This window comes from Rutidosis leptorrhynchoides, chromosome 1 (assembly GCF_046630445.1).
Source record: "Rutidosis leptorrhynchoides isolate AG116_Rl617_1_P2 chromosome 1, CSIRO_AGI_Rlap_v1, whole genome shotgun sequence".
NCBI lineage: Eukaryota > Viridiplantae > Streptophyta > Magnoliopsida > Asterales > Asteraceae > Rutidosis > Rutidosis leptorrhynchoides.
The window spans coordinates 517,212,097-517,222,546 of record NC_092333.1 but is presented as its reverse complement, the minus strand read 5'-3'; the positions used below and the strand labels follow the sequence as shown (position 1 = coordinate 517,222,546).

The 10,450-nt window shown below is 36.2% G+C and overlaps 2 protein-coding genes across 2 annotated transcripts; one reads left to right on the top strand and one right to left on the bottom strand.

Annotated features, from left to right (window-relative positions):
* Positions 1–1,879: 1,879 nt before the first annotated feature.
* Positions 1,880–4,637, top strand: LOC139886648 (FT-interacting protein 1-like). Its single transcript, XM_071870588.1, has 2 exons — positions 1,880–2,015; positions 2,141–4,637. The coding sequence occupies exon 2, from the start codon at positions 2,155–2,157 to the stop codon at positions 4,525–4,527; it is 2,373 nt and encodes a 790-aa protein (XP_071726689.1). The 5' UTR covers positions 1,880–2,015; positions 2,141–2,154; the 3' UTR covers positions 4,528–4,637.
* Positions 4,390–7,533, bottom strand: LOC139886649 (uncharacterized). Its single transcript, XM_071870589.1, has 5 exons — positions 7,272–7,533; positions 6,539–6,911; positions 6,160–6,332; positions 5,894–6,018; positions 4,390–4,867 (listed from the first exon to the last, which is right to left on the bottom strand). The coding sequence occupies exons 2-5, from the start codon at positions 6,590–6,592 to the stop codon at positions 4,764–4,766; spliced, it is 456 nt and encodes a 151-aa protein (XP_071726690.1). The 5' UTR covers positions 6,593–6,911; positions 7,272–7,533; the 3' UTR covers positions 4,390–4,763.
* Positions 7,534–10,450: the final 2,917 nt, after the last annotated feature.

Genomic DNA, 10,450 nt, shown 5'->3' with positions numbered 1-10,450 from the left:
AGATATCTTACGGCAAATAGATTTCATCTTGGTGAAATACTGGGAAATAGACAAACTTCCTTGTGAGATACCTGCGAGCTCATTTTCCAAGAGCTGGAGGCGTGCTTCATTGTTCCTTGAAAACAATTTTTCAAAAGTTTCCCAAGCTGCCTTTGGTGTTTTCTCATCACGGATGTGCTCCAATAGATCCTCCTCGATTGTAGTCTTCAATATAAATAAAGCCTTCCCGGCCTTGATGTTCCATTTTCTCAAGGCTTCGGCATTTTCTTTCGGTGGAGGCGTTGTGTCACTGCCAGCAACTATTTCCCATAAATCATGTCCTTGTAGGTAGGATTCTATGCAAGTCCGCCAATAACCATAGTTGTGGTTATTGAGACTCTTGATTCCACTGCTCGTACTTGCAAGATCTGCCATCATGACGTCCAACGTCCAATAAGCTTGGTCCCAGACCGATGAGCTTTCACAGTTTCTAACTGTGCTTCGACAGAATCTCCCTTAGAGCTTCGGTGAAGTAAACGTCCAACGTTTACCGATGTTTTCCTCCACTAGAAATGGTCCCGAACGACCTGGCTCTGATACCAATTGTTGAAAGCTTTGACGAGCCCAACACACCCACTATAGAGGATCTAGACTATACTAGACTCACTACACAAACACTTTGACGTTGATTAGCCTTTAATTTTATGAATTCTTAGTGCACAATAGTACTTAGGCGACAGTGTCGACCATATATCATTTAGGCGGTATAACCGACCATGTATCACTTAGACGGCAGAGCCGACCATATAATAAGAACAACACAAGTGCACTAAGAACTTAAACACAAACTAAGGCTTAACCGGAAAACTTAACAAAGAACACTTTTATTAATACAAAATACAATTACAATATTACTTACTTACAAGTTTTTCTTCTTTACTCACACTCTTCTCACTTCTTACTTCTTCTCTACTTCTCAACTCACTCTTTTCACAACTTACACACAAATGAAATCACCACCCATATTTATACTACTCCATGAAAACTTCTACACACTAGATTTTTCCATGGATAAATATCTAGATATTTTTACCACATAAAAATATCTAGATTTTTACATTTTAACATCTAGATTTTTCCTCATTAATATCTAGATATTTCTTTTACATTTTAATATCTAGATATTTACATACATTACTAATTCCATATTATCTAAATTTGCATTGCATTTTAAAAAAAGCACCCCATTCGCGCTTATTTTGAGTCGTGTGAATCAATGTTAATCTGCTTACTTTACTTTTAGTTTTGAACTCGTGCTTATAAGCACAAGTTTGCTCAAATAATAACCCAACAACCAATAGCAAGGTGACTTAAATTACAGCCAGAAACAAGGGCGATTCTACATGTAGCCTTGTGGGGTTCTATGACCCCACTACTTTGGAATTTTTTTTTACCTTTTACTCTTCAAATTGTATATGACACCACTAAATTTAGCTAAAGGACCCCATATATTTTTTGAATTTATGTATTTTTAAAGATAAACAACCACTAAAGTATCCTTTAAATATATTTAGCTTTGAAATTTTTTTTGGGACCCCAATGGAATTTCATCATAGATTCGCCACTTGTGCCCAGAAACAACATAAAGAGACTGTTTTCTTGAATTGAATCAGATAATATGATTATTAGTTTTCCTAAGACTAGAAACAACTTTTCCCATCAATGATTATACGAAAAAGTATGAGACTTAATACGAAGAAAGGTATCAACTAATAGAGCTGCGTTTCAAGAAAGCAACTTTTATTAGGTTCTCCTTCCACTATAATTTTGATCGTTGAATAAAGAAGAAAGGCAAAATTTCAAAATCAACAGCTACAAAAGTAAGCCTCACTTCATATATTTCAACTTTCCATCTAGTCCTTTAGTTTCACACAAACAAAGAATTCGAAAATACACATAAAACGGTAACTGTGATTCTGTGAAGCTCGTCAACTAAAAATTTACAAACGATTTAGCAGCTTCATTCAAGTAAAAAGGTACTCATCTTAACTTAATCTCTCAATTAGCACTATGTATACAATTTTTTATTATACTTGAAACAATTTTTTACTTGATCATGTATAATGTTTAATGAAACACTTTGAATTTGTTTGATTTGCAGAAGAGCAGCGTAACATGGGTTCTAAACCAGCTGAAGAAAAAAAGGATGACTACAAAATAAAGGACACGAAGCCGCAACTCGGTGAAAGGTGGCCCCACGGCGGCGTAAAGGGAGGGGGAGGGTGGATAATGAGTGACAGAGTAACGAGCACTTACGATCTCGTGGAGCAAATGTTTTATCTTTACGTTCGGGTTGAAAAGGCCCGAGATCTTCCTATAAACCCGTTAACCGCAAGTTGTGATCCCTATGTTGAAGTAAAACTCGGCAATTATAAAGGAAAAACTCAGCATTTTGAAAAGCGGACTTACGCAGAATGGCGACAAGTATTCGCGTTCTCTAAAGATAAGATACAATCAACGGTTCTTGAAGTGTATGTTAAAGATAAAGATATGATATCAAGAGATGATTATTTAGGGAAGGTAACGTTTGATATGAATGAAGTCCCGCAACGGGTCCCACCAGATAGTCCGTTAGCCCCTCAATGGTATAGACTTGAGGACCGAAGAGGTGAAAGAAAAGTCAAAGGAGAGATAATGCTTGCGGTTTGGATGGGAACGCAAGCTGACGAGGCGTTTTCTGAAGCGTGGCATTCGGATGCCGCTAAGGTTCAAGGTGAGGGCGTTTTTAGCGTTAGATCGAAGGTGTACGTTTCGCCTAAACTTTGGTACCTTCGGGTGAACGTGATCGAAGCACATGATGTTGAAAGTCAAGACAAATCACAACCTCCACAAGTTTTTGTGAAAGCTCAAGTTGGGAATCAAATTTTGAAAACAAAATTGTCTGCAACGAAAACCACGAATCCGTTATGGAACGAAGATTTGGTGTTTGTAGCAGCCGAGCCGTTTGAAGAATCGTTGGTTCTTACGCTTGAAAACAAAGCCGGTTCGAAAGAGGAGATTGTGGGTCGAATTGTTCTTCCGCTTAATACTTTTGAAAAGCGGTTAGACCATCGGCCCGTTCATTCTCGGTGGTTCAATCTTGAACAGTTCGGGTTCGGTATGTTAGAGGGAGAAAGAAGAATGGAGCTTAAATTTTCGACCCGAATTCATCTTCGGGCTTGTCTCGAAGGTGGTTATCATGTACTAGACGAATCGACTATGTACATTAGTGACCAACGGCCCACGGCCCGTCAACTATGGAAAAAGCCAATCGGGATTCTCGAAATTGGGATATTGAGTGCACAAGGACTCCAAGGAATGAAAACGAAAGACGGGAAGAAAACGACAGATGCTTATTGTGTTGCTAAATATGGTCAAAAATGGGTCAGAACCCGAACCATACTTGAAAACTTTAATCCTAAATGGAACGAGCAGTACACATGGGAAGTTTACGACCCGTGTACAGTTGTCAGTTTGGGCGTGTTTGATAATGCCCATTTGGGTAATGAACAAGGGGGAGCAGCGAAAGACGCGAGAATTGGTAAGATAAGAATAAGGTTATCTACACTCGAAACGGATCGAATTTACACACATTCGTATCCGCTTCTCGTTTTACAACCGTCTGGTTTAAAAAAAACCGGCGAGCTCCAACTAGCGTTTCGTTTCACTTGCTTATCGCTCGCAAACATGATCTACCTTTACAGTCAACCTTTACTTCCTAAAATGCATTACCAACATCCGTTAACGGTGCACCAACTCGACAGTTTAAGATATCAAGCCATGAACATCGTTGCGGTGCGGTTGGGTCGGGCCGAACCACCACTTAGAAAAGAAGTGGTCGAGTACATGTTAGACGTCGATTCACACATGTGGAGTATGAGAAGAAGTAAAGCGAATTTCTTCCGAATAGTTTCACTATTTTCGGGTATGATTTCAATGAGCAAATGGTTTGGAGACGTTTGCCATTGGAAGAACCCGCTCACTTCGATCCTGGTTCATATCCTGTTTTTCATATTGGTGTGTTTTCCCGAACTGATTCTCCCGACAGTTTTTCTCTACATGTTCCTTATCGGAGTTTGGAACTTTAGATCGCGTCCTAGGCATCCTCCGCATATGGATACGAAACTATCGTGGGCTGAAGCGGTGTTACCGGATGAACTAGACGAAGAGTTCGACACTTTTCCGTCATCTAAGGCACAAGATGTGACGAAAATGAGATACGACCGGCTTCGTAGTGTTGCAGGGAGGATTCAAACAGTTGTTGGTGATATTGCGACACAAGGAGAAAGGTTTCAGGCACTTTTGAGCTGGAGGGATCCAAGAGCGAGCTGTTTGTTTTCGGTGTTCTGTTTATTTGTGGCGGTGGCTTTGTATGTCACGCCGTTTAAGATTGTGGTTTTGGTTACGGGTTTGTATTTGTTAAGGCACCCTCGGTTTCGAAGCAAAATGCCTTCGGTTCCTAGTAATTTCTTCAGGAGATTACCAGCTAAGGCTGATAGCATGCTTTAAATCACTTACTGTCATTTGGTATTGTGTTTTGATAGGTATTTAATGTTCCAAAAATAACAGTCAGTTCAGAATGACACACATCTATAATGTTACTATCGATTTGTGCTATACATTGTTAAGTTACTACTTCAGTTGTGTGTTTGTTCTGGTTCAGTTCTGCAAACAGGTAAATCTTGTCTAGTCTTCAAATTAAGTCGCAAAATCCATAAATTCAAACTTGCATTATCAAAGTACTTTCAAAAGAAAAATAAGTTAAGCATACTTTCAGACTCCTTGCTGCTTGGCGCGTTGTCATCATCCCATGCACACGGTGAATTGCCTGCTGTCGTAAAATATCCGCCTGAAAGTAATATTATTGTTAATTTTCATCATATAAAAAAACTGAAAACGGAGATTTCGGAAGAATAAGATTTTATGCAGCTTGAATTCGTACATCGCATACAAACATATGATACAGTTTGAACTTAGATAAAAAAAATTTCACTTATTAATTAATGAAAAAGGCTAAGCCAAGGCTTAAAAGTAAGCTCCTAGTTGGATTGACTTGACTTAGACCAGACCCATCGCGGCGTCAGTCCCTGGGCGTCAGTCCAGTTGTCACTAAACTGACGAAAAGTGACGAGTATATTGCAACGTCAGTCCTAGAGGCGTCAGTCCATCAGTCACTCCCACGACTAATTTTGTTTGCACCGTCAGTTTTGTTTTTGGCCAATCACACATTTTCTTTATTTAATAAATATATATTATTATTATTAACTTATTTTTTCCCACCCCATTTCCAATCAGATTTTACCACATCATCCTACCCAATATTTAACACAAAAAACTGACACACACGGTTATAAAATGTCAGAAACTGACATTGCCAAATCACAGTCAGATTGCACTTTTTGACCAAAAAGCGTCAAAACCGCCTGTGACGTCACAGTCGAGGTTGTGAATGATCTTATAGATGGGGTGTTGGATTTTCATTTGATACATATGATTACAATTAAATATTAAAAACTTCACTTACTAAGCAATTCAAAGTGATACGGAGTAGATTACATTTAAATACATGAGCTATATCATACTCCGTGTTAACCTTTTCATTTGGATAACTATAATGTTTAGTCCTCCCATATTAGTGGATACACCTCTAAACTACAATTTATAAATTTTGAAATTCTGTACCAAGTCTTCAAGCTCATAACTAGACTATAATGAGTTAAGTATCACAACTTGTGGTTATATGCTTAATGGTTTATGTATATTTTAATAAGAAACCTTTTGGATCGACTATCAATTTTCGAAGGGTATAAGGCTATAAAACTATAACAGATGCAAAACTAAAGTTAACATGACGCATTTGATGACGTGATAGTACCAAGAAAGTTGATCCAGAATCTCTTTATAGCAAAATGCTCACGTGATATTACCAACAAAGACACCCGTTGGGTTAGATTTGAGCATGCCCAACAAGGGATGCAACAAATTCTCATCCTAGTAGCCCTGCCACAGTTATTTGAATATAATCAAATCGTAAATAACTTTAAATGTTAGTCAAGAAATTATTTGTGAGTGACCTCAAACATCCTAGTGGGTGTCAATTCATATAAGTTCAATAAATAGATAATAGTATGTCATGCCTACCTTTTAGGCCTGAGAACTAATACATGGTTAACAATATATTTAACCTCTAATATCTTGTCCATCGCAGTTACCATCTGACCCATGTAGGTAGCAATGTCACTTGTGAATGTCAGATTGTCAGAAACAATAGCTGTGTTGTATTTCGTAATCCGATAATTATACTGGTCTGCCGTCTGTTAATGACACGACTTGAGTAAAAATCATCGATAAAAAATATATAAAGATAAGAAAATTTCCATTAACCAAATAATACTTGGCATAGCATGTAAACTGTGTCACATGATTCATAAATAAAAGGTCTACAGTTAAGGTGGAGGTCATTTGGCAGCAGGGATCGTGAATTGAATATAACTTTAGAATTGAGATTACTAAAACTTACATCAACCAGTTTAAAATCTCCTTTTCGAATTTTCACTAGACAGTGCATACACATTTGTAAAGTTTTGCTACATCGGAATTATCAGTGCTGCAAAAGTCAGCCAAGACGGCCAACTAGTCGATTTGGTGACTAGTCCGACCCTTTTTCACCAAATGCAAATACCAGAAAGAATGTGAAAACATCGGCTTCCACAATCATGCTCTTGAGATACATCAAATATTGATATGAGTAATGCAATCATCAACACAGAAGCGGAGGATAGCATCATCATCAGATATATGACGTTCAATGGCTGTTTCAAGCCTGCCTATGTAATGCCTGTGATCATCTATCCACTTTGACTTTGCATACTCCATGTTAAATGCTGCAGCTTCTGCAAGTTTCATAAACAAAACAGATATTCATTAACTAAAAATCAAACGCCAAATGTTACTAATTTCCGATACAAATATGAGATTGGATGTAACTGAAGACAACAAATGTTAACATGGGTTAAAGGAAAATGTCCAGAAATGCCACAACACCTTACAATGAAATAATCATAATCAGTACTAATATATCAACAGTCTCTTTAGTTCAAAAACAACCTAAATTCACTAACTGCAGATATTAAATATTACAGTATAAAAAAGGAACGTAAATCAATTGTACGGATATTCAAGTCAACAAAACTTCAACGTTAAATATATAAGTATGAATTTATCATAAAGGAAATATTACACAAATAACTTACAGTGAAAGCAGATATCAATTGAAGCATAATTAAGTCGAAATTAACGAAAAACCAAGACCATCGAGCTTACTCAGATCAATTACAATCAGAAGCTGATGAAAATGAGGGATCAAAGAACGAAGTGAGTGTTAATTTGTACGTTGAAATGAATGATTGGTAACTAGGGTTTTGAAAAAATGAAAAAAGATTAAAAGTGATAAAACTGGGAAAATATTGGAGAAGATGATGGATGATCGGAGTATTATCGATCGATAGTGTTGGGCTGGTTGAAGTCCTTGATCACTTGAGAGAAACTATTTATAACATCGGTAATTCACTTAGGTGCGTATTTTTAATTTTTTTTATATTATATAAAATTGTCCATTTCATTCACGTGTTTTTTCACTTTTTGCCCTTGTCTTTTATTTTATACATTTTTCATCCTTAAGAAAATTTTAAAGTCTCAATTTCATTTATCACCTAACGAAAGTTAACTGAGTTCGTTAAAACTATTAACAGGGACTATCCACGTAATCTTTCATGTAAGACTTTTACTCTGTTTCCAATTATACCCTCAAACAAACAAAACAAACAAATACGCGCTCTTAGTTTTGGAGTTGCTCCTAAATCAAACTTTTAAGCTGTATAATACCATCCCTGTAACTTTTGTATCATACTTTCATTTTCAAAAAAAAAAAAAAAAAATAACCTTTGGTATAACCGCTGATACTCGCTTGTTGTGGACTTCTATTTTACTGCTTCATGAACACACGTAGATGTGCAGATTTGCTGAAATCGATGTTTCAAACTGACGATTATATCATCAATTTATGGTTTTACTATTCAATTTCAAAACACAATTTGATCCTCTGAATCTAGCAAAATATGTTACAATTTTAAATCATGTAATTACAAGTATTCAGTGGAGATTGGAACCATGTAAGGTTTGTTCTTTCTCATGTAATCACATGTATTCAGTGGAGATTTGATGTACACTTTTCAGGCTGCTTTCTTCTTTCTCTTCCTTTTGTGTTGCGGAGGTGCGTTTTTTTTTTGTGAAGATGCAATAGTTGGTTGTCGGTGGATCGATTATTGTTCTTCTTTTTTTCCCGTGGTTATTGTTTGCTTATTACTTTCGAACGGCTGTTTATGTTCTGTTTTGAGCAGTTGGAATTTGTGTGGTCCATTTGTTTTGACATCTATTGAAGCTTCAGGTTATTAACGTTGTGTAATACAAGGTTGGCTTGTGTTTACTTCAGGTTTTGTCCCATGTTATAATTCTGAATACTTGATACTAATTTTCTAATTGTTTTGTAATTGGTGTGTGCTATATAAACGTTGCTGCTCATGGGTTATTTTATTTTTCTTGCTTATCTGTATGTTGTATGCATTACTTGTATGTTTGAATTTTGTTGTTGAATACATTACACTGATTAATTTATATGATGTCTAATAGAAAAAAAGCAAAAAAGAGGTAGATGTAGGGGGACTACTCCAGGTGATCCTTCTAATGCTATTAGTGTGGCTATTGAGTTTTGGGTCGTCTTTATCAAATTTAAGGGATTGATTTTTGTAATTTAATTAGTTAAAGATTATGTGGATAGTTCATGTGAATAGTTTAAACAGACTCGACTAACCTTCGTTATGTTTGCCTCTTATTAATGGAATGAATAGTTCATTTGGATTTTTGAAACTTGAGTAATATGCGAATCGAAATGGTAACCTGAAATCAGTCCAAATCTGTAACGTATGCACCTATAGTCTTATAGCATGAGTTGTGGACCTTTTGAGACCTTTCCCTTTTGGATAATGAAACTTTATATGTTATGTGGCTTATGTTTAGTTTATGTCAAGTTGTGAAAACTGATCTATTGTGCACACTAAGGCCATAGTTTCGGTGACTTCTGATTTGAGCTGAAACAGAACATCCAACTTGATTGAATTAACTGTACTAATTGGCTAAACAAAAATGGCTAAATTTTGGATATGTGTTAATTTGATTTTTCCTTGAACCATGGCCACTGACCTATCTTGATTTGCATGTCCCCAGATCCGGTTATAGCCAAAACGAGATTGATGCGCAGTCAGAAACTGATTTAGTGAACATAAATGCGTCCATTCTGAAACCCAACTTATATGTATCGTATGACACCTTGCTATTGTTTTTTTGAAATGTTTATATGTCTAGTTAAGATCTGGAGCTTGTCATACTACCATGTATTATGTGTTATGTGATACAACTTGTACATGAACGTTATGCTAGACGATAAACTGTGATCGCGTATTTGACTAATTATGATCTGAAACGTGTTAGTTGACTTAGGTTTGACATGTTGACCAACATTTGACATGAACCTACTAATGTTGACTTTATTTGACCACTTTGACCAAGTTTGACTTTTAGTTTGACTTTTGGTTTGACTTTGTTTGACTTGCATGAATTAGTTGACTTTTACTTTGAAACGAGTCGAGTCGAGCAATAAGACAACTTATACTATGAAACTACTGTATTATAAGACATAAATAATGACCAACCTATATACGTATACTTAGGTTGTTTTACCCGGATATAAACTGTACAAGTTATTTGCTTACGTTTGTTCAAGAGCTATTCAAAGGTGAGGCTACGGTTCCATTTTTACTTACTATTTTTGGGATGAGAACACACGCTTATTACTTACGTTTTTATAAATGTTTTTATGTTGACACGAGTAATTATTTATTGCATATTGAGCTATGTCCGAAAATCCCCTAGCTTGAATACTTTTATTACCTTCGGGTAAGCACAATTTAGATGGACGGATCCGTTAGGTTAGACAAGCCTCGTCCAAACATTGTTAAATGTGGCGCATTTACTTTGAACTTTTTATTACACTTGGACAGGTGTAAACATTTTTTTTATGGGGTAAGGGAAATGTAGTGGTTTCTATACTCTGGTCATTGTTAGTATTCAGGTGCTCGTGAAATTATGCAGTAATTTTACAACTTCGGGTTGTGCATATTAAAATCTTGTGGTCAATGGAATTAAACTATTTTTTTGATAACTGTTTTTCAGACTTGTTATATTATTAAACATGTAGATTCACCAACATTATTGTTGATCTGTTTTTGCGTGTTTATATTCTCAGGTCTTTAAGAGGTTTTTGCTTCCGCTGTGTTTGATGATATGGTCTGGCCGTGGAGTCAGCATGTTTTAATAA

Bases quoted from the DNA above. Each gene is read 5' to 3' on its own strand.
- LOC139886648 (XM_071870588.1), top strand. From the start codon at position 2,155: ATGGGTTCTAAACCAGCTGAAGAAAAAAAGGATGACTACAAAATAAAG.
- LOC139886649 (XM_071870589.1), bottom strand. From the start codon at position 6,592: ATGTGTATGCACTGTCTAGTGAAAATTCGAAAAGGAGATTTTAAACTG. The intron at 6,333-6,538 runs GTAAGTTTTAGT...TGTCATTAACAG, and splicing joins GAGATTTTAAACTGGTTGAT to ACGGCAGACCAGTATAATTA. The intron at 6,019-6,159 runs GTAGGCATGACA...TAACTGTGGCAG, and splicing joins TTAGTTCTCAGGCCTAAAAG to GGCTACTAGGATGAGAATTT.